A 22,687-nucleotide genomic window follows, 5' to 3' on the forward strand; every position below is an offset into this window, starting at 1 on the left:
ACTAATGAACGAATGATACATGGATTTTTGACACTTTCACTGTTTTGATGATTAAAATGTTGGTGTTTCATATGAACTTTGCACAAGTCGTACCGGAGCCAGAACATGAACAACTTACTTGTTTTAAGGACGAGGTTTTTGGTCGTGGTGTTTTGTGGGGCAGCGGCAGCGACGTTGTGAGTGGTGATGTGCTTCACTTCAGTGACATGGAGTTCATTAACAATTTTCACCTACTTCAGTGCAGAATAGTGACGTTTGTGTCTTGTTGATAACGTGTAGGTGGATGAATGCACTTTGGCCGTTCAGACTGAAGTCACATGTCAAAAGATCAGATATGTATCAGTTTCAGGAGCACATATCCAAGTGTCCTGGGTCACATTTGAAAAAATCTGATCTGTCATTAAAAGATCAGATACAGGTCACATAGGGGTAAAAAAAAATCAGATTTGGGTCACTTCAGGCTGCAGTCTGAACGCAGCCTAAGTCAGTTCTTTCTGGTAAAACAAAACTCAGATTAAAATCAAACAGCTTCAGACGGAGCAGTGCCTACAGTTGGCGTAATACCAGCAGCAGAAGTGAAACTACTCCTGGTTTTTATTCATTTTTGCAGTGTTGTGACCTTCTCCTTTAAATCAGACCTTGTTGTAATGTCTTTCGGTGGATGTAAAACAGGATAAAATACGCGGGGCTCCTTCCTGCTGCCGACTTCCCTTCTGTTCACATAAAACACGACCGAACCATTAAAGTCACATTAAAATATAGACCATGTGTGCGCGTGTGTCTGAGCTCGTGATCCATCATCTGAAGGGCCGGACGGGACATGGTTATCGCATTACGCACGGGGCCCCTCTCGTGTGTCTGAGGAGGAGACAAGGGGAGAGGAGATAAAACGAGGAGGTAGGAGATAGGGCGGAGGAGACGAGGTGTTGGACGTGTTCGGTGAAGACCTCCTCAGGACCGTGACATGGGAAACTGCAGCAGATAGTGAGAGAGCTGCTCGTACGGGCTGAGTGTGAGAGATGTCTCACAAGACGGAGACAAGTGGTGAACTGAACTCGCTCTTTCATGATATTAACAAAACTGATCTGTATTCAAGTGTTTTTGAACATTGCAGATTAATTAAAAGGTGCATTGTGTAAATTTTCTGGTGGAGCGTCCGTCAAATGCTTTTCGTCAACGAGATGTTATTGCTTTGTCTGGAATGTTTGCATTAAATCTTTCTATCTTCATGGAGACCTGTTACGCGCAGGCATTAATTTGGATTATTAGTTGTTTTTGTTTCCTTTTGTAGTAAGTTGTAATTAGTCTTTTTTTTTTGGTATAGTTTTTGTTTATGGTTTATTTTTGTGTGGCTGTGCGGAGCCTATAAATACGTCTGTTTGCCCGTGGCGCTTCCTCTCTGCTCCGCCCAGCCCCGCTCACCTTGCTCCGCCCAGCCTCCGTGCACCCGCCCTGACGGTGGCCTCGCCCCTGTCAGCCAGGTGCAGGGTGGGCTCCAATGTAGCCTGTGTTAGCCGATAGCCTTTTGTTTTGACCTGGTTGGAGCGTTTGTCCTGTTTTTGCTTGTTTTCTTTTGGGTTCAGGTTGTTTTTTTTGTTTTTTTTCTTGTCTTTAGTTCCAGGCGCTGGCACCGGCTTCTACGGCCCTGTACGGGGTTGGCCCGATGTCGCACCTTTTTGTTCTGTTTGTCCGGCTCGCCAGGTCCACCTTTCTGTTTATTACGTTTCATTATTTTTTCTGGGCACGGGAGGGTTTTTAAATTTCTTTAAAAAGGTAAAAAAAAGTAAATCAATTAAGAACCAACGATAAATAAAAGAAATTAAAGAGCCATATTTTGACTCCTGTGTCCTTTTTAAATATGTTGAGACCCACCAGACAAAGTGACAGGTCAGATCTGTGGAGAGGCGACCCCGCTCGCAGTCAGAATGTCTGTTTTTCTAGGTATTTTTGAGCTATAAAACCACGTGTGATTTAATAAATGTAAAGTAGAGCTGTTGAATGTCACACTGTGGAACATTTCCAGACAGAGCACAGACATCTCCAGGGAAACAAGCAGGTGGAGGTCTGCGCGGGACGTAAGTTTCAGTCCCGCTCCCGCCCGTCAGATGTGGGCGTTCGCTTTCTTAAGCTCTATCAAACACAGAGAAGAGGAAAGGAATCTTCTAAAACAGTGGTCCCTAATCTTTATTGTGCAGCAAAATATCAGACAATATTTTTATGGGAGGAAGCGCGATGGGCGAACCAACAGCATGGTTAAGTCCTGGCTAAAGCCTGTCCTGCTAAAGTCCTGGATTTAGTCCTGGTTTTAGACCTGCTTTTAGACTTGTTTTAGACCTGGTTTAGACCTGGTTTAGACCTGTTGTTAGACCTGGTTTTAGACCTGGCTTAGACCTGGTTTAGACCTGGTTTAGATCTGTTTTTAGACCTGGTTTTAGACCTGTTTTAGACTGGTGTTTTAGACCTGGTTTAGACCTGGTTTAGACCTGGTTTAGACCTGGTTTTAGACCTGGTTTAGACCTGGTTTAGACCTGGTTTAGACCTGTTTTTAGACCTGGTTTAGACCTGGTTTAGACCTGGTTTAGACCTGGTTTTAGACCTGTTTTTAGACCTGGTTTTAGACCTGGTTTAGACCTGGTTTAGACCTGTTTTTAGACCTGGTTTAGACCTGTTTTTAGACCTGGTTTTAGACCTGGTTTAGACCTGGTTTAGACCTGTTTTAGACCTGTTTTAGACCTGGTTTAGACCTGGTTTTAGACCTGGTTTAGACCTGTTTTTAGACCTGGTTTTAGACCTGGTTTAGACCTGGTTTTTAGACCTGGTTTAGACCTGTTTTTAGACCTGGTTTAGACCTGGTTTAGACCTGGTTTAGACCTGTTTTAGACCTGGTTTAGACCTGGTTTAGACCTGGTTTAGACCTGGTTTAGACCTAGTTTAGACCTGTTGTTTAGACCTAGTTTTAGACCTGGTTTAGACCTAGTTTAGACCTGGTTTAGACCTGGTTTAGACCTGGTTTAGACCTGGTTTAGACCTGGTTTAGACCTGGTTTAGACCTGGTTTAGACCTGGTTTAGACCTGGTTTAGACCTGGTTTAGACCTGGTTTAGACCTGAGACCTGGTTTAGACCTGGTTTTAGACCTGGTTTAGACCTGGTTTAGACCTGGTTTTAGACCTGGTTTAGACCTGGTTTAGACCTGGTTTAGACCTGTTTTTAGACCTGGTTTTAGACCTGGTTTAGACCTGGTTTAGACCTGGTTTAGACCTGTTTTTAGACCTGGTTTAGACCTGTTTTTAGACCTGGTTTAGACCTGGTTTTAGACCTGGTTTAGACCTGGTTTAGACCTGGTTTAGACCTGGTTTAGACCTAGTTTAGACCTGTTGTTAGACCTAGTTTAGACCTGGTTTAGACCTAGTTTAGACCTGGTTTAGACCTGGTTTAGTCCTGGTTTAGACCTGTTGTTAGACCTAGTTTAGACCTGGTTTAGACCTGGTTTAGACCTGGTTTAGACCTGGTCCATGAGGCTGCCTGGCCCAGCCTGGAGTTGGGAACCGCCTGGTCTAAAATGTGGGTAAGATGAGACGACATACACAAATTTACACTGCTTAAAATGTTTTTATTAATGCCAAATAAAATATCCAGCACAAATTATGTATGATATATTTACATTCATCGTTTGTATATTTTACTTTACACTCATATTGAGTTTGTGTGACTGCAGTTTATCATCCCACCGCCTGCTCCCGCGTTGTGTAGTCCCACTCCTGCCCGCGGCCACTATGAGCTTTCAGAATGTTTTACGTCAGGTTCTGAGGAGTCCAGGGCTTTACAAGCAACCAGAAAGTTACATAGTGCATCTTTAAAACACACATTAACACGCGAGATTGAAGAAAGGGGCAAACTTCCAGCATGAGTTGGTTTGTTGTCGTTAGCTTTATCTTCATGGCAAAACTCTGCTCTGGTCTTTGAGAGTTGCGAAAAGTGCTTATCAACTAATAGCACTGAATAATAACGATGTTTGGGAAGCATCAGATAAGTGAGGAATAACTTAGAACCACTGCAAACCATTTAAAATGAACTAGATTTGCTTTCCACGTTTAAAAGACAGACAAAAACAGGTACTGTGCCTTTAATTTAAATATTTGAGGGGCCAGTCAAGCAGAAGTAAACATCAAGGCCAAAAATTCAAGTTAATGCATCTGATATAAAAATGTATTGAACAGATACATATGTACTCTAGTTTATGAAACTGTTTACCTTTTTTTCTGTACCATTTTTGGTTCTAAAGTTACATACGTTTTAAACAAACCATGTATGAAACAAAGATCTGAAAATCATGTAAATAAATGGATGTATTTCATCATATCTTGTGTTATTCCATCTTTGAACTGTTGATGAAGATACATGATTTAAAAAAATATATATTATTTAACTATTTAAAATGATAAAAAATTTGCTTGGAAGGACTGACATATTTTATAGAAATAGTTTCCTTTCATTTTGAAGTAATATTAAAGTATTCGGAAGAAAAAAGCGACAAATTATGTAAAATCCTGCACCTTCTACTTGTTTGCACAATTTTCCCTCTGTTACTTTTCCCTCCGTTACCATGACCTTTCTTCATAAAAAATCTCATTACTCAAAAAGTAAGAGGTTTTTCAACCTAATCTTGAACCATATGGTAGAAAACTATATGAAGCAAATATTCAAACCAGTTTGTTAAGGATATGTAAGTGAGAACCAAGAGTTATCACTGTTTGGATTTATTGCCCAAAAAGTGCTGCATATTTCATTCCCTCCGTTACCGACATGAGTTTTTAAATTTTTTTGTCAACAACTTGAAAGAATATCACAGGTTTAACTTGACCCTGTTGGAGTGTAACTCTTTCCTACATTCTGATACTTTACTTATTTCAATAGTTCCTCTAGTTTCTGAATAAGAGACATTTGAATGTAAAAAATCTGCCCCTGTTTCCCTCCGTTACCACTTGACCAGACCCTTGATACATTCACATACGTGGACTCTGGAGGAAAGACGGGTGAAGTGTCTTGCCGAAGAACACAACACCAGTAAACACTACAGTCACTGCCGTCCCACCACAGCACCTGTATTCCCGGCAGTGCCCCATCTGGGTACTAACCACCAGACCCAGTCCTGATCAGCTCCTCGGATCAGACAAGATTAGGTCTTTAGTCAAAGTCTGGGAATGGCAAACCAAAACAAAAGAACCATGAACAATGGATCACAGCTGCTCCAAGTGAGAGTCAAACTTGCACGTACTTTTACTCACAATAATGAAAATGCCAGCACACATGCCAACAAACAAAAAACTATAAATCATTTTTAAGAAAAGTAAAAGTACTACACATTTTAAACGACCTGTACATGAGTTTAACCACGAGTGAAGCACATGTTTGAGTGTGAACTGCAGCCCCGCCCACTTATTAATTAATTATATATGTATGTATGTATGTATATATATATTTATTTATTTATTTATCTGCACTATCAGCCCCTCCAACCACCACCAACACTCAAGCACACACCATGCCTCCCCTGTCTTGCCTAAGGACACAACCACAGTTTTTATGACTGGCGTCTCACTGTGGCTCCTGATTTTCCCAGTGTCTCCCATCCAAGTACTAACCAGGCCCAGACCTGCTGAGCCTCTGAGATCTGACGGGATCAGGTTTTGACAATAGTTGGTATGGCCACAACGTTGATATTGCATGAACTGTCTGGGATAGTGTCATTTCCCATAAGTCTCAGCTAACAATGTTATGAGGGACCAGTAACTTCAAACCAGCACAATTAAAATAAAGTAAATGCACATTTAGAAGTTATGTCTTTCAGTTCATTGCATTCACAATATCAATTATATTAATAAACTGCATAATATAGAGGCCATGTATCTGAACTATTTTCCGCACGATACGGCGAGCTCATAAGCCACCAACCCCACCGAAAAACCACTGCGCGCCCCACAATCCAGAACGCCAAATACACGAATCCACTGTCCCAGCACGACTTCAGTAAACTACAAAACCGCACCTCCCGCAGAACACGCAAACACACACGGACACACTCATCACTCCACGCCGACGAGGAATGGAATAAAAACATTTTAAGCATTTGATCTTAACCTTACCGTATTTTCTGGGCTATTAGACGCGCTCTTAAGCCTCTAACCCCATCAAAAAATGACCGCGCGCCCCACAATCCAGAGCGCCCCATACACGAATCCACTCAGTGTCCCAGAACGACTTCAGTAAACTACAAAGCCGCAAACACTCGTCACTCCACGCCGACAAGGAACGGAACGGAGGAACGAACCGAAAAAGCGAGTGCAATGTGCCGCTTTCTAGACACGACTGAACAACTGAGTCACTGCGAACACGCCGACAATCCGTTGGATCCCAGACAGCACCTCCCTACACGCCACAACTGAACAAAGCCCAGAGTCACCGTGAACGAACAAACAAACAAAACCACTCACACATCACACTGTTGTGTTTCATTTAAAGTCCAGTGCGGTTTATTTGTGAAAAAAGTTTGAAAATAAACCATTCAATGACAGTGCGTCTAATAATCCAGAGCGACTAATAGTGAGGAAAATATGGTACATAAATGGACATAAGTAGTTAACCTGCTCGCTGCCGAGTTCCAGACAGGAAGTGAGTATGGGTGCACTTATGGCTCCATCGACTTCAAATCACTTTCTATTAAAATAACACTTCTTCTCTACCCATAACTGCTGCTGTCATGTACGTCATTTAGGTCTTAAATGGTTGATTTAAACCCACTACATGATCCTGGTGTTTTTGTGGCGGAAAACTAAGTTCGTATTCGACACTCATTTTCCCTACGTCATCATGCAGGATGTGACGTAGGATAATGCTGGAAATATGTTTTGGAAAGCCGCAACTCTCTAACCAGGCTGGCGCCACCTAGTGTCTCTGCTCAGTTTAATTTCTCCCCAGGGACTAGGTCAGGAATCAGAATACACTAGATCAAGGGTGTTAAACATACGGCCCGGGGCTGGATCTGGCCATCCAAGACCTTTGATCTGGCCTCGGCTGATTTTGTACTAAAATATTTTTTATTATATTTCCTATTTAAATCTTGTTAATTTTCTGTGGTGTTTATCACAGCAGCGTCTCCAGTGTCTCTGTACGTGGCCCCTCCCACCAGAGCAGCACAAATGAAGACTTGTCTCTTTCTAAACGCTCTTAAAGGACGATCGTTTTGACTGTTGACCGTGACACCCTCATCAGAAAAATGTCTAAAATGAGAAAAGTGGAGCCGAGTGCAGGATTTTTACAAGAAAAATTGACTTATTCCTATTTGCAAACAAGTTCATGTTAAAACATTGTGTTGAAATTACATTTTTCTTAAAGTTTCAGGTTGTTCATAATATTATAATATTTTGTAAAAGAGTTCATCAATTAAAAAAAAAAATTCTGTAATAGATTTGTGTTTCTCAGCACAAATATTTGAATTTATTGTTATTTTTGGGGTTTATATGACATGAGTTTTCTGATCCGGCCCCTTTGGGATCAAAGTCGGTTGGATACGACCCCCGGACTAAAATGAGTTTGACACCCCTGTTCTAGATGGTTCGCAAAAACCCCAGAAGTGTGAGTTCAGGCACCAACCAATCAGCAAAGAGTCATACATTCTGTGTTGGCAACGATTCCTGAGATTGAGGATTTAAAGAAGGAACAAAGAGAATGTTTGGTGAATTTTATCAAGGGGAAAGACGTTATGTCCTTCTTCCTACGGGATTTGGCGCATTACAAACGTCACGACCAAATAGCAGCGATTGGTTAAATAAAAAAAGTACCCGCCTACAGTCACAGTGAACGAATCCTAATGCTGCGAGGTCTGACGGTTTCCACGAAGTGAAACCGTCTGATGAATCTGCCTAACAACTCTCAGCTTTACAAGGGGAAAAAAAGCACGTTTCTACATTTTATGGTTGTAAAGTTACGCGCAGTTATACAAAACATATTTCCAGGTATCGTATCGTGTGGGTTATTTATATTTATATTTTTTGCAGCGTCCTGTATGTTTCCCACCAGGATCCTTCATATGTGAAAAAGTCTAAGTCAAAACACACACATTTTCCCTCGAACATGATCTCAGCGCAGCCCAAGGCCAGTCACGCACACACGTCGTAAATACAGCGCGAGGGGTGACGTGAGCGGACACGGGGACACGCTCACGCTCACGCCGCCGCGACGCGAACCGGACGCAAACCCCGGGCGCTAAGGCATAAATAACAAGCTCTTACTTCATCTCCAGCAGCTCCTCCAGGTGCTTCCTCCGCTCTGCCCTCAGCGCCGTCAGGTGGTTCTCCTTCTCGGCCAATGAGAGCTGAGTCGACGACAGCTTGGCTTTCATCACCTCCAGTTCCTGTTTGACCTTCTCCATGGCGACCAGCAAGTCCTCCACCTTCAAAACACAGAGGCGCATTGTGGGACGCGGCGATAAATCCTATACGTCTGACACTTGTTGCTTTTTTAGTTTTGATTTATTTCACGGCGTTTCCACATTTCCTCATATACACGATCGTTACAGAAGCAGAGTTAATGTCTTTTTGTTTACACGTGTGCCGTCTGTGTTTCTTAAAGGTACAATGTGTAACTTTTATTGCTTTGCTTGGAAAAGGGGATGCACCGATTGGATACGGGTTTCCGAATACAAGTTCAGCCGGAATTCAGGTTGAAGAAAAAGACTGTTTACTAATTGTAATTGGACCAAAAAGTCTCATAATGTTTGGATTTTTATTTACATAAAGTTGGATCGATTTTGTCTTAGTTTTTCTCTTTTTTTAAGCGAATAAATGTTAATTTCAGTTCCTCCACTGGCACAGGTTGAAATGTGTAAAGGCAAATATTTAAAACTGGAGTATCGAAGTGTAAATTGGAATTGAAAAGGCCGAATCAATGCATCCCCATCTCGGAATGTTCCACAGTATGGCAGTAAACTCATCTATCTCCATGGAAACAAGCATGTGAGAGTGGGGAGAGGAGGAGAGAAAGGGAGAAGAGAGGAGAGTGAGGAGAAAGGAAGAGAGAGGAGGGAGAAAAGAGGAGAGGAGGAGGAGGAGGAGGAGAGAGAAGGATAGAAGGGAAGGGAGGAGAGAAAAGAGAGAGGAGAGGGGGAGGAGAGGATGGAGAGAAAAGGAAAGGGGGAGGAGAGAGGGAGGAGAGAAGGGGGGGAAGGGATAAGGGAGCAGAGGAGAGAAAAGAGGAGCGGGGAGGAGAGAAGGAAGAGAAGGGAGTGAGACAGCAGGAGAGAGGAGGAGAGAAGGGAGGAGAAAGGAGAAGAGGGGAGGAGAGGAGAGAGGAAGAAAGAGGAGAAGAGAGGAAGAAAGGAGGAGGAGAGAGGGAGAGGGGAGGAGAGAGGGAGAGGGGAGGAGAGACGGAGGAGAGAGGAGGAGAGGAGGAAGAGAGGAGGAGAGGAGGAGAGGAGAGAGGAGGAGAGAGGAGGAAAGAGGAGGGAGAAGAGGAGAGGAGAGAGGAGGGAGAAGGGAGGAGGAAAGAGGAGGAGAGAAGAGGAGAGAGGAGGAAAGAGGAGGGAGAGAGGGAGGAGGAAAGAGGAGGAGAGAAGAGGAGAGAGGAGGAAAGAGGAGGGAGAAGGGAGGAGAGAGGAGGAGGAGAGAGGGAGAGGGGAGGAGAGACGGAGGAGAGAGGAGGAAAGAGGAGGGAGAAGGGAGGAGAGAGGAGGAGGAAAGAGGAGAGAGGAGGAAAGAGGAGGGAGAAAGGAGGAGAGGAGCGAGGAGGAGAGAAGGGGGGAAGGGATAAGGGAGCAGAGGAGAGAGGAGGAGAGGAGAGAAAAGAGGGAGAAAAGAGGAGAGGGGAGGAGAGAAAAGAGGGAGAGAGGAGGAGAAAGGAGAAGAGGGGAGGAGAGGAGAAAGAAAGAAAGAGGAGAAAAGAGGAGGAGAGGGAGAGGGGAGGAGAGAGGGAGGAGAGAGGAGGAAAGAGGAGGAGAGAAGAGGAGAGAGAAGGAAAGAGGAGAGAGAGGAGGAGAGAAGAAGGAGGAGAGAGGAGGAGAGAGGAAGAGGAAAGAGGAGTAGAGAGGAAGAGAGAAGGAGGAGAGATGGAGGAGAGAGGAGGAGAGTGGGAGAATCGAGGAGAGAGGAGGGAGAAGGGAGGAGAGGATGGAGAGATAAGGAAAGGGGGAGGAGAGAAGGGGGGAGGGATATGGGAGCAGAGGAGAGAGGAGGAGAGGAGAGAAAAGAGGGAGAAAGGAGGAGAGGAGCGAGGAGGAGAGAAGGGAGACAAGGGAGTGTCATGGGAGGAGAGGGAGGAGAGAGAAGGAGGGGGATGAGGACGCTCACAGCGACTAGCATGCAAACAGCACATTTCCTGGGCGGAGCGGGGGAGGACGGGGGGGGGAGAGAGGAAGGAGGAGCCACAGAGGAGAGAGAAGATTTTGACTTTGAACATTTCCATCTAACTTTTATTCATTTTATTTAATCTATACTGTGGAACATTCTAGACCAAGCAATAACATTTCCATGGAGATAAGCAGGTCGGAATGAAGAAGAAATGTTACGCAGTGCAACTTTAAAGACCCAAAACTATAAACCAGGACTGAGGATGAGTTGAAGTTTGCGTTTGTGGGTGATGTGATGTGATGGCGGGACGAACGCCGGAGCGGAGCGATGTCGTCATGGCGATGTTTGATGTTTTACCTTGGACCACTTAAAGCCTTGGGTGGAGCTCTCAGAAAAGAGACAGAGCTGCACAAAAGAGGAGTGGAAAAAACGTGGAGGCGGCGGGCGAGGAGGGATGGAGAGAGTCAGAAGTCAAATCATAAAAGAAGGAGCGTCGGGAAAGTGAATAGAATGAAATAAAATGGGAGGAAGAGGAGAGAGAGCGAGTTAATGTTGCGACGGTGACAACAGACAAACTACAAACTAAGATGTTAAAAAAGGCAAAAATGACTGAACAGTTTATGAAATCAGTTTACAGAGAGTTGCAAAAATATATTAAAATATTTACAAAACTGTTTTCATTTTTCAGGACACGTCTCAAAACACTTTAATCAATTGGCAGTTTAAAGGAAAGAAAGAAATTGTTTTAGTCAAATGTCTTTCTCTCTTGGTTTATTAATATTAACATTAAATTCTAAAATGTCAGAGATGCCGAAAAAGAACAGGCACGTAGGTATTTTAAGATGTAATTTTATTTAAAAACAAAGACTTACAGGCACTCTTAAAGACAGTTTTTCTGGAGGAGAGTATTGCACCTTGTTACTATGTAAACAGATATGATTTTGCCTAGAATTATTCCGCAATATGGCATTAAACGTGTCTAATTAACATTTACTTAATTACAGGTGTTTTATTGCTGAAAAATGCCTTGGAAAAACAAGAATTGTAATTATGAACAGGGTCACCACTCCACAGACTGGACCTGGAACTTAAGTTTACACTGAAACGTATCACCATATCAGAAACGATCTGCGTCCAGACGTGACGTTTCTGTGTCCGTTCCCTAACCACACAGTAACGCAAAACCACCTGAAACATTGATCACATGACGAGGATGATGTCACGACGTCACGTGGGCGGTAAAAACAAGGAAGTGGAGCATCGTGTCTGAAGCTGCAGCAGCCGATTTCGAGCCGAGGAAGATGACAAGTGTGAAGTGGTTCTAGCTCCGCTGTTTCCCATTTGTCTCTGGTTTGTTTAAACCAGGGGTGGGCAAACTACGGCCCAGGGGCCATATGCGGCCCTTCAAACCTTTTAATCCGGCCCGCCGAACTTGAATAAATTACAATAATAAACCTTGTTGTTTTATTTTTCCTGCATTGTCGGTGTTTCCCAGTAGATGTGTGTATATACGGACTGCTTTATGGCTTTCAGATAGCTAATGACAGGAGTTATTTTCGGGCGGTGTATTCGGACCATGAGTGAGGTAGAAGTGTTCAAGACATAAGGCTGCACTGTTCTCATTTTGAGTCTGTTAAAAGCAAAGTCTAAAGATTTATAGATGCTGTGTTACAAATCTTAACACATGGAAAGTCTTAAGGGTCTGGTTTTACTGCATGTGTAAGTGTTTAGACCTCGTGGCATGGGCTCTGTTTCTCAATGAGATCTAAGTGCTCAGGACTCACGCTCGATTGTGGTCGTGCAGTGGAGCAGATCTCATTCATTTCTCATGTATTCTGAAAGTTACACGTCCAAAAGTTGCAGCGCGTACTGCAGGATACGTCCTACATGAGCGTAAATACAAATGCAATGGAGCCGGGCTCTTAACACGTCATGTCCTGTCTCCTGTCCGGCCCTTCAGTCAAGTTTTAGAATCTTATGTGGCCCCCGAGCCAAAAAGTTTACCCACCCCTGGTTTAAACTATTTTCAGCAATAGCGTCACATGACCCATGTCACGAACCCAGCGAATCAGGAAGGAGCAAGTCACAAGACATGGTCCAATAAGAACGCAGCTAGAGCTCCTACATCAGCGTTTTCAGGCGTCCACACAGTGCTGGATCAGATCTGTACTGCTGGAGGCACCAGATCTCGTCTCTGGAGCCGTTTTCCATCGGATTAGAGTGAACGAACACTGCATCCACAACAAAAATGACTCAAATCCATACTAGTGTGGACGGAGCCTTAGCCTGAAGGCATCACTTGCTCGTCTCTGTTGGGATAGACACTTTTAAGGTCATACTGTGGATCAGGTCAGTTTATTTATTTTATTTGTTTATTTATCGGGGCCAATGCGCATAAAAACATTGACCTACACATTTGCTTTGCTTTGTAATTTTGCTAATTTCCACCTTCAGTCGATTTCAGGTTAAGCCATTCCGATGGAGACAAAGATGTGGAGTATTATTTTCCAGAAAGCTGAATAATCTACCTTTAAAAATGTCTTAAAAGTAGAGTCACAGTTTATAGTTTAACCTTTGAGATCATAGTTAACATTTACAGATAGAACATGGGTTTGAAAAGTGAGGGAGAGGAGGAGGAGGAGAGAGACCAGGGTGCAGCGGGAGAAGGTGGACGGGTGCAAGGCGACATGAATCGAGAGCGAAGACAGCCCCTTTCAGTCTTTACTCGCCCTAATTTTATTTTTATTTTGAGCGCGCGATTTTCACAGCTGTATTTTAGCCTCGGGCGAAGAGAGAGGACGGAAAAGCAAACAGCGAGACGTGTTCTTTGATCGCGACACAGCGCTCCGGACGGGTCTGCGGCGGTTTTGTTTGAGAAAGAGGGGGCGGCGTCTCCATGTTTCTCTCATCACCGCCTTCACACCTCGGGCCTGTGGCTCGGCAAACTCTGACTCACGTCTCAGGTTCAGTTTGTTTTCATGTGGTCGACCCAAACTCACCGGACACCTCTGACCGGCAGACAGGAGGTGGAACAGAGACATTACATTTAACTCATCTACATAGACTCGATGTAACAGTCGCCCTCACATACCTGGAGTTAAAGGGCTCGTTTTTACACGATTGATCTATTTTATAATGTTTCCTCATCACAAACAGACCTGGAGTTTTGGACGCTCCGGAGTATAAGTCGCACCAGACAAAAAATGTGTAATGAAGAAGAAAAAAACATATGTAAGTCGCACTTTTGGGGGGAAATTTGTTTTATAAAATCAGAAACCAGGAACAAACATTTCATCTTAAAAGGCAAGTTCTAGTAAAATCAATAGAAGAGAGAACAACAGACTGTTAACGTCACATATGAACAGTTCTTCAGATAAACTATAACATAAACAACAGAATAAATTTAACCAAACTCTCCATCTCACTCCAAATCACTAAATCCATTCAATTCTTCATCCTCGGTGTCACTTCTGAGCAACTCCACAACCTCCGGAGGTAAACAGACGCCGCTTCCTCTTCTGTGTCGCTGTCGTCAGACTCAGCATCAGTTCCAGTTAGAATTATTCTTTAGTCTTTCTAAATTTTTTTAATTAGTCTTTCTGAATCCCGACAGGATGATTTCAGTGTCACTGAAGTCCAGACTTTGTTCATCCATCCAGTGACTTCAGGAAAGTTTCATGGTTCATCCTCCCAGTGTCACAAGTTTCTCGTTCACTCCAAACTTTCTTTCTGCTGCTCACTTACTGTTTTCAGCTGAATATTTCGCTACTTGCAGCTTGTTCATCCATTTTCTTCCACTTATCCGGATCTGGGTCGCGGGGGCAGCAGTCTAAGCAGGGACTCCCAGACTTCCTTCACCCCAGACATGTCCTCCAGCTCCTCCGGGGGAACCCCGAGGTGTTCCCAGACATAGTCCCTCCATCGTGTCCTGGGACTTCCCCGGGGGCCTCCTCCCGGTGGGACATGCCCGGAACACCTCCTGAGGGAGGCGTCCAGGAGGCCGAGCCACCTCAGCTGACTCCTCTCGACGTAGAGGAGCAGTGTCTCTACTTCGAGCTCCTCCCATGTGACTGAGCTCCTCACCCTGTCTCTAAGGGAGCGCCCAGCCACCCTGTGGAGGAATCCACGATCTCGTCCGGTCATTATCTTGCACTTGCAGCTTGTAATTTGCAAAATCTGATTTTCTTTTTGGGGCATTTGTGTTCATTCTTCTCAATCGTCTTTATAAGTTTGTTTAAATGTTAAATTTTCAGTGGTGCAGAAGTAATGGTGCGATCGACTGACATGATACAGACAGAACAGAGGCTCTTTCTGCAGGAGACATGTGCAGTAGAGTGAAGTGACAGTGGTACAGGAGGAACAGGAGCAGCAGATACTGACACACAAGACTAGAGCCTCTCACCGCTTCACTGTGAACATTTTAATATATAAGTTGCACCAGAGCATAAGTCACAGGAAACACCCAAACCATGAAAAAAGTGCGACTTATAGTCCAAAAAATACAGTACTCAGACATGTGTGAATGAAACAAAACTCAACTCCAGGTGTGTTTTTGAGGAGTTAATGACATTATAACACAGACTACAGCTCACAAGAGTCCGTTGTTTAATATAAAGCAGGATAGAGCAGGAAAATAGAAGTAGGCGAGACTAATCTGAATGTTGTAGGTACAATCCCAGTCCTATTTTCCTTGGACAAGGTACTTCACTCTTACATGTTGTTACCTCATCAGAAAGTTGTGTTTTGTTTCATTCACACATGTTTCAGTAACCTTTTATTATTAGTCTGTCTACATTTCCGTACCTCAAAATGGTCGTGGTAGTTGTAGTTTTCACTCCTTTTACCTTTAGTTCAGAAGAGATAAAATAATAATCAGTGTTGGGAAGGTGACTTTTAAAATGTATTCCCCTACAGATTACAGATTACAGATTACACACACCAAAATGTAGTTTGTAACGGAATCCATTAAATTACTTAAAGTGAGTAATGTAATCTGAATACTTTGGATTACTTGATTTGCTGTAGAGAAACAAAGACGAGGAAATCATAACATAAGAAGTTTTATGTCTGCTAAAAGAAAATAAAAAGCCCAGACTTTACTGAACCAAATTAAAAATATTATTGATAGAAGAAGAGGAGACATGGTCCACACAGCAGGTTTAGTCCTGGTTTAGTCCTGGTTTTAGATAGTCCTGGTTTAGTCCTGGTTTAGTCACCTGGTTTAGTCTTTTAGAGTCCTGGTTTAGTCCTGGTTTAGTCCAGTCTTGTCCTGGTTTAGTAGTCCTGGTTTAGTCCTGTCCTGGTTTTAGTCCTGGTCCTGGTTTTAGTCCTGGTTTAGTCCTGGTTTTAGTCCTGGTTTAGTCCTGGTTTTAGTTCCTGGTTTAGAGTGGTTTAGTTTTTAGACCTGGTTTTAGTCCTGGTTTTAGTCCTGGTTTACCTGGTTTAGTCCTGGTTTAGTCCTGGTTTAGTCTGGTTTAGTCCTGGTTTAGTCCTGGAGTCCTGGTTTAGTCCTGGTTTAGTGTCCGGCAATGAATGGAATTACAGGAAAAAAAAGGGATATATCCCAAAATGTGAAAACAGGAAAATCCCTCTGTGTAATCCATTTATTTCAACAAAGTAACTGTAATCCAATTACCCACTCACTGAAACAGTAACTGTAACTGAATACAGTTACTCATAATTTGTACTCTGATTACTTAACTCTGGTACATGTAATCTGTTACTCCCCAACACTGGTAATAATACAGGATGTGGGATATGGAACACATATAAAGATAGTTCTGTTTTCTGTCCGGTCACATATTTACTTTTACTCTGAGTACGGCGCGTGTACTGAGTGCGTCTGATACTCGTGTACACAGTATGTCCATTTATTATGACCTCATTAAAACTCCTCCCACGCTCTCATCGTTCAAATAAATCACCGTCCGAAAAGTTAATTTGCCTCGACTTCGCCGTAAAACACTAGAACGTACTTATTTACAGTTTTCTCATGTATATAAAGACGGTTTTCCAGTCGTGGAGAAGTCCCGTTGGCAGAGCGTGAATGCGGCGCTGTGCAGCAGAGGTCAGAGCCGTGTTTGGACAGCAGTTTGCACGTCCTCCATTTTGTGAGAAGTTTGCGGAGTTTAAATTATGTCTTGTGCTTTACTGTCCTCGGCAGGCGCTCTACGAGAGACTACTGCAGTTTTTAGTGAAGTCAAACCCGTCGCACGTTTGAACATGTTTTGAATTTTATTATATTTTATACCGAGAATTAATCACTCTTTTACTGTGCTTTTATGAATTTGGGCCCGGTCAAGCAGAAGTAAACATCAAGGCCAAAAATTCAAGTTAATGCATCTGATATAAAAATGTATTGAACAGATACATATGTACTCTAGTTTATGAAACTGTTTACCTTTTTTCTGTACCATTTTTGGTTCTAAAGTTACATACGTTTTAAACAGACCATGTATGAAACATGGAACAAAAATTATTTACCCTATTTCAAAGACCTGAAAATCATGTAAATAAATGGATGTATTTCATCATATCCTGTGTTATTTGATCTTTGAACTGTTGATGAAGGTACATGATTTAAAAAAAATTAAAAATAAAAAAAATAACGCTTTTCAAGATACCCAAAGACACTTTACATGGGAAGACAAACAATGACAAACAAGAGAAAAAGACAATTAATGAAAGGTTTGAAAAATGTATTTAAAATGATAAAAATTTGCTTGGAAGGACTGACATATTTTATATAAATAGTTTCCTTTCATTTTGAAGTAATATTATTGGGATGAAGATCAGCTCTTCTAAGTCTGAGGCCATGGTTCTCGACCGGAAAAAGGTGGCTTGTCCTCTCCGGGTGGGTGGAGAGTCTCTGCCTCAAGTGGAGGAGTTCAAGTATCTCGGGGTCTTGTTCTCGAGTGAGGGAAGGACGGAACGTGAGATTGACAGGCGGATCGGTGCAGCTTCGGCAGTGATGCGGTCGCTGTATCGGACCGTTGTGGTGAAGAGGAGCTGAGTCGAAAGGCGAAGCTCTCGATTTACCGGTCAGTCTTCGTTCCTACTCTCACCTATGGTCATGAGCTCTGGGTAGTGACCGAAAGGACGAGATCGCGGGTACAAGTGCTCGAAATGAGTTTCCTCCGCAGGGTGGCTGGGCGTCTCCCTTAGAGACAGGGTGAGGAGCTCAGTCACACGGGAGGAGCTCGGAGTAGAGCCGCTGCTCCTCCACGTCGAGAGGAGCCAGTTGAGGCTCGGGCATCTGTTCCGGATGCCTCCTGGACGCCTCCCTCGGGAGGTGTTCTGGGCATGTCCCACCGGGAGGAGGCCCCAGGGAAGACCCAGGACACGCTGGAGGGACTATGTCTCTCGGGCTGGCCTGGGAACACCTCGGGGTCCCCCCGGAGGAGCTGGAGGACGTGTCTGGGGTGAAGGAAGTCTGGGAGTCCCTGCTTAGGCTGCTGCCCCCGCGACCCGGCCCCGGATAAGCGGAAGAAAATGGATGGATGGATGGATGGATGGGTACCAAAACTGATCTTGCTGATATATCAATACAGCAGCCCTCGATATCAATACTGTATCATCACATTAAATGATACGATATATCGAAATTGTTATTTTTTTGCACACCCCAACCGTTTTTAAATACACTTAAACGTGTACTGTGTAACTTTTCTGGTGCGGGGTCCATCAAATACTACTACCATACTGCTTTGTCTGGAATGTTCCACAGTGTGGCATTAAACCTTTCTATCTTCATGGAGACCAAACCAGACCAAGTTTGACAGGTCAGATCTGTGGAGAGGCGACCCCGCTCACAGTCAGAATCTTGTTTTTGTAGGTAGTTTTGAGCTATAAAACCACTTGTAACTGAAAAAATGTAAAGTAGAGCTGTTTAATGTCCCACTGTGGAACATTCAATTTCATTTCTCTCCAGCGACTATGTCAGGAATCAGAAAACACTAGACGAGTTTGCAAGAACCCCGGAAGTTGTAGACCGCGCACCGGCCAATCAGTGAAGAGCTGTGAAGCCATGACGCCAAACTCAAGCACATTTCTGTGTCCCTTTTGTGGAACAGCACAACAGTAAACAAAGCGTCGATATGGATGTAGACGAAGACAGACATCTGAGGATTTAAAGCCGGAACAAAGAGAATGTTTGGTGAATTTTATCAAGGGGAAAGACGTTATTGCCCTTCTTCCTACAGGATTTGGAAAAAAGTTTAACATACCAGTTAGCTCAGTTATCGGCGCATTACATACGTCACGACCAAACAGCAGCGATTGGTTAAATATAAAAATGTCAAGGGTGAAAAAATGCATAGCACACTCCGATGTCCAAAAGCTTTTTTATTAACAACATAACGTTTCGGGAAAAAAAGCCTTCATCGGATATTTTTCTTGTCTTGGACCACAGTGCTTGCATTTGGTGTGTGTTTTCTGTTTCTTTAAATATAAAAAAGTACCCGCCTGCTGTCGAGCGAATCCTAATGCTGCGGGGTCAGACGGTTTCCACAACATGAAACATTCCCTTTGCACTTTGCATTGTTTGATCCTTAATGAAGCAATAATACACGCTGTATATATAACACATAATACAGCACTGCCAAGAGCTCTACTGTGGTTTTAAACTCCATGCACCTTCACTAGAACCATTTGGATTACTGAACTAAAGGTAAAAAGGAGCTGTTCACTTGAAAACTACAGCTTCATGACATCACAAGGTGGAACAGAGCGTTTTGAGCTTTGGAGATGTGGACAGACTAATAATAAATAGTTACTTAAACATGTGTGAGTGAAACAAAACACAACTCCAGGTCTGTTTTGGAGGAGGTAACGACATTATAACACGACTTAAACCTCACGAGAGTCACTTTTGCGCAACGTAGGAGCTTAGATTAAATATGAGGAGCTGGCAAACGTACAGTAAACAAACAAATCAAAGTGTGTATGACAGATTGGACTACTCATTTGACGAAAAACATAGTTCTATTTGAGATCATATTTATAGGTTTCAAATTCAGGTTCAGAGTCGGTCAGGTTATTTGGCATTTGTAGTTAAAAACCACACTGGAAAAACAAGCGGAAAAAGCTCAAAGTTCACCATGAGACATCAAAATGACCACAGAAAGAATAAGCCGTGATTATACTCGACACATGACACTGTGAAATAAACGAGAAACAAAGATTAAAAGCCTCATATTACACGATTTTCTCATCTGTGTCAGAATCTCACAAACATACCTGGAGTCGTGTTTTGTTTCATTCACACAGGCCGAGTTTTTCTCTCAAACAGAAAACGCTCTGTTCCACCTTCGCTAGAATAATTTGGATAATTTCAACTCAAGATTTGCCCATTTCTTCTGAACTAAAGATAGAAAGTAGCAGAGGGGTCATGCAGGATCTGAAATTTGACTTCCGGGTTGGAAATCATAACATCAAACATTCCCTTTTTTACCTATAGCAACCATGATTTATACTAGGCCCAAAAAACGTACGTGCACAAGAATTATTATTTGAAAGAAAAAAAAAATAATATAAATAATATAATAATATATATAATAATATAATAAATAAATAAATAAAATAAAATAATAAATAATAATAATAAATAAAATACATAAAAATTACATAAAAAATATAAATAAATTAAAAAAAACAAAAACAAAACACCTTTATGTTGTTCAAATCGTGTTTAAAGTGTCAGAAAATGTTATTACTTGTACGTGTAAATTGGGAACTTTTTGTCCCAGTGTGATGTCATCGATATATTTTATGTTTCTTGTGACTTATACTCCGGTGGGACTTGTATATTAAAATTTTCACACTGAAGTGGTGAGAGGTTCTAGTCTTGTGTGTCAGTATCTGCTGCTCCTGTTCCTCCTGTACCACTGTCACTTCACTCTACTGCACATGTCTCCTGCAGAAAGAGCCTCTGTCCTGTTTGTATCATGTCAGTCGATCGCAACATTACTTAAAATTTAAACAAACTTATAAAGACGACACAACACAAATGCACCAAAAAGAAAATCATATTTTGCAGATTACAAGCTGCAAGTAGCGAAATATGTAGCCGAAAACGGTAATCGAGCAGCAGAAAAAAAGTTTGGAGTGAGCGAGAAGCTTGTAATGGACTGGCGGAAAGCGGGAACGGAGAACACAGCTTCAAGGGAACCAGGAGGTTGCACCATGCAACTTTCTTGGAAGTCACTGGATGGATCAACAAAGCCTGGACTTCAGTGACACTGAAACCATCCTGTCGGGATTCAGAAAACCTTGTCTAAAACAGCTCTAAGACAGGTCTAAAACAGGGTCTAAAACAGCTCTAAAACTGGGTCTAAAACAGCTCTAAAACTGGGTCTAAAACAGCTCTAAAACAGGGTCTAAAACAGCTCTAAAAGAGCTGTAAAACTGGGTCTAAAACAGGTCTAAAACAGGGTCTAAAACAGGTCTAAAACAGGATCTAAAACAGGTCTAAAACAGCTCCAAAACAGGGTCTAAAACAGGTCTAAAACTACTCTAAAACAGGGTCTAAAACAGGTCTAAAACAGGTCTAAAACAGGGTCTAAAACAGGTCTAAAACAGGTCTAAAACAGGGTCTAAAACAGGTCTAAAACAGGTCTAAAACAGGTCTAAAACAGGTCCAAAACAGGGTCTAAAACAGGTCTAAAACAGCTCTAAAACAGGGTCTAAAACAGGGTCTAAAACAGGGTCTAAAACAGGTCTAAAACAGGGTCTAAAACAGGTCTAAAACAGGGTCTAAAACAGGGTCTAAAACAGTCTAAAACAGCTGTAAAAGGGTCTAAAACAGGTCTCAAACAGGTCTAAAACAGGGTCTAAAACAGGGTCTAAAACAGGCTCTAAAACAGGGTCTAAAACAGGTCTAAAACAGGTCTAAAACAGGGTCTAAAACAGGTCTAAAACAGGTCTAAAAAGGGTCAAAAACAGGTCTAAAACAGGTCTAAAACAGGTCTAAAACAGGGTCTAAAACAGGGTCTAAAACAGGGTCTAAAACAGGTCTAAAACAAAACGTGTCTCTGGAGGTCGTGGAGTTGCTCAGAAGTGACACCGAGGATGAAGAATTGAATGGATTTAGTGATTTGGAGTGAGATGGAGAGTTTGTTAAACTTGTTCTGTTCTGTTGTTTATGTTATAGTTTATCTGAAGAACTGTTCATATGTGACGTTGACAGTCTGTTGTTTTCTCTTCTATTGTTTTTACTAGAACTTGACTTTAAAGATGAAATGTCGGTTCCTTGTCTCTGATTTTAAACAATAAATTTCCCCCAAAAAGTGCGACTTATACTCTGGAGTGACTTGTAGTTTGAAAAATACAGTACTTGTCGTCAGAATTCCAAATATGGCTCCAAATTCTTTCGTATAAATGCAGCCTCGATGAGCTTCATTTGGCTGAGTCGATCACTACGGTTGACTCCACTTCTTTATAGGAGTCAACGGTTTTATTCCACTAAATTATGTAAAAATTCGAAACATCAAAGCCTGTCATACGCACTTTAATGGTCATTTTTCAGTCTCCACGTGGTTTGGTAAATATGTTCTTTTATAGATCGAGATTAAAACGCTGTCCTCCAGAGCGTAACTACGATTCATCACGGCCTACTTCGCCTGCAAACAAAACGTCATGATAATTTAGTACTTTCGTTGAGGACATCTTATCTGTTGCCAAACTGAGAAAATCTGTAAGAAACTCCCCATGATCTTGAACTTGGGCCATGTTTTGATGCATGGAATTTCAAATAGAAATATAAGACTTTGTCAAAATAAGCTACAAAAATAGGTCAACGTCGTATTACATCAGTGGAAAACCGAGATAAGGGCTATAAAAAAATCTGCTCAAATTAATCACATCTAAAGCAGGTATTTCTTAAGAATTCTTCCTATACGGAGCGGTAATTTTTCATTTAAATGTGACTTTTTATTTAGTTTTTTTTCAGTAATTCATCTTGGTTTGTTACAGCGCATATTCAGGGCGCCTTGCATGACTCCCTCTTAGGCCTTTTTAATGCAAAATCAATTATTTATTCATTTATTTTTAGCTTTCTACCGTGTTATAATGTTGTTTCCTCATCAAAAACATACCTGAAGATGTTTTAAATGTCATCCATGCATGTATACGTAATTTAGTGATCTCCCAGGGTCCTATTTGAACCCTTTTTACGGTTAGCTGTAAGATTCTGTCTAATTTTGATCAAATGCTTTTACATCGGACCAAGTGACCGAGCCATGGTCAGACAGTGACATCGATCCTGGCCACAAAACAATAAATTACTTTTTCTTACGTTTCCAACTTCGTTCACTTCTCCATTCCTTTACTTTTCACGTTCTTGTTCTTC

General features: G+C 42.3%; 1 protein-coding gene across 1 annotated transcript in view; it reads right to left on the reverse strand.

Moving 5' to 3' along the window:
- Nucleotides 1-22,687, reverse strand: part of LOC110165438 (ELKS/Rab6-interacting/CAST family member 1-like) — a 467,498-nt gene that overhangs the window by 164,801 nt on the left and 280,010 nt on the right. The window contains exon 19 of the mRNA XM_055153860.1: nt 8,290-8,450. Coding sequence (XP_055009835.1) covers nt 8,290-8,450 — 161 coding nt within the window. The remainder of the gene's footprint in view (nt 1-8,289; nt 8,451-22,687) is intronic.

This window comes from Boleophthalmus pectinirostris, unplaced genomic scaffold (assembly GCF_026225935.1).
Source record: "Boleophthalmus pectinirostris isolate CB_2022bp ecotype Guang Dong unplaced genomic scaffold, ASM2622593v1 HiC_scaffold_18, whole genome shotgun sequence".
NCBI classification, from domain to species: domain Eukaryota; kingdom Metazoa; phylum Chordata; class Actinopteri; order Gobiiformes; family Gobiidae; genus Boleophthalmus; species Boleophthalmus pectinirostris.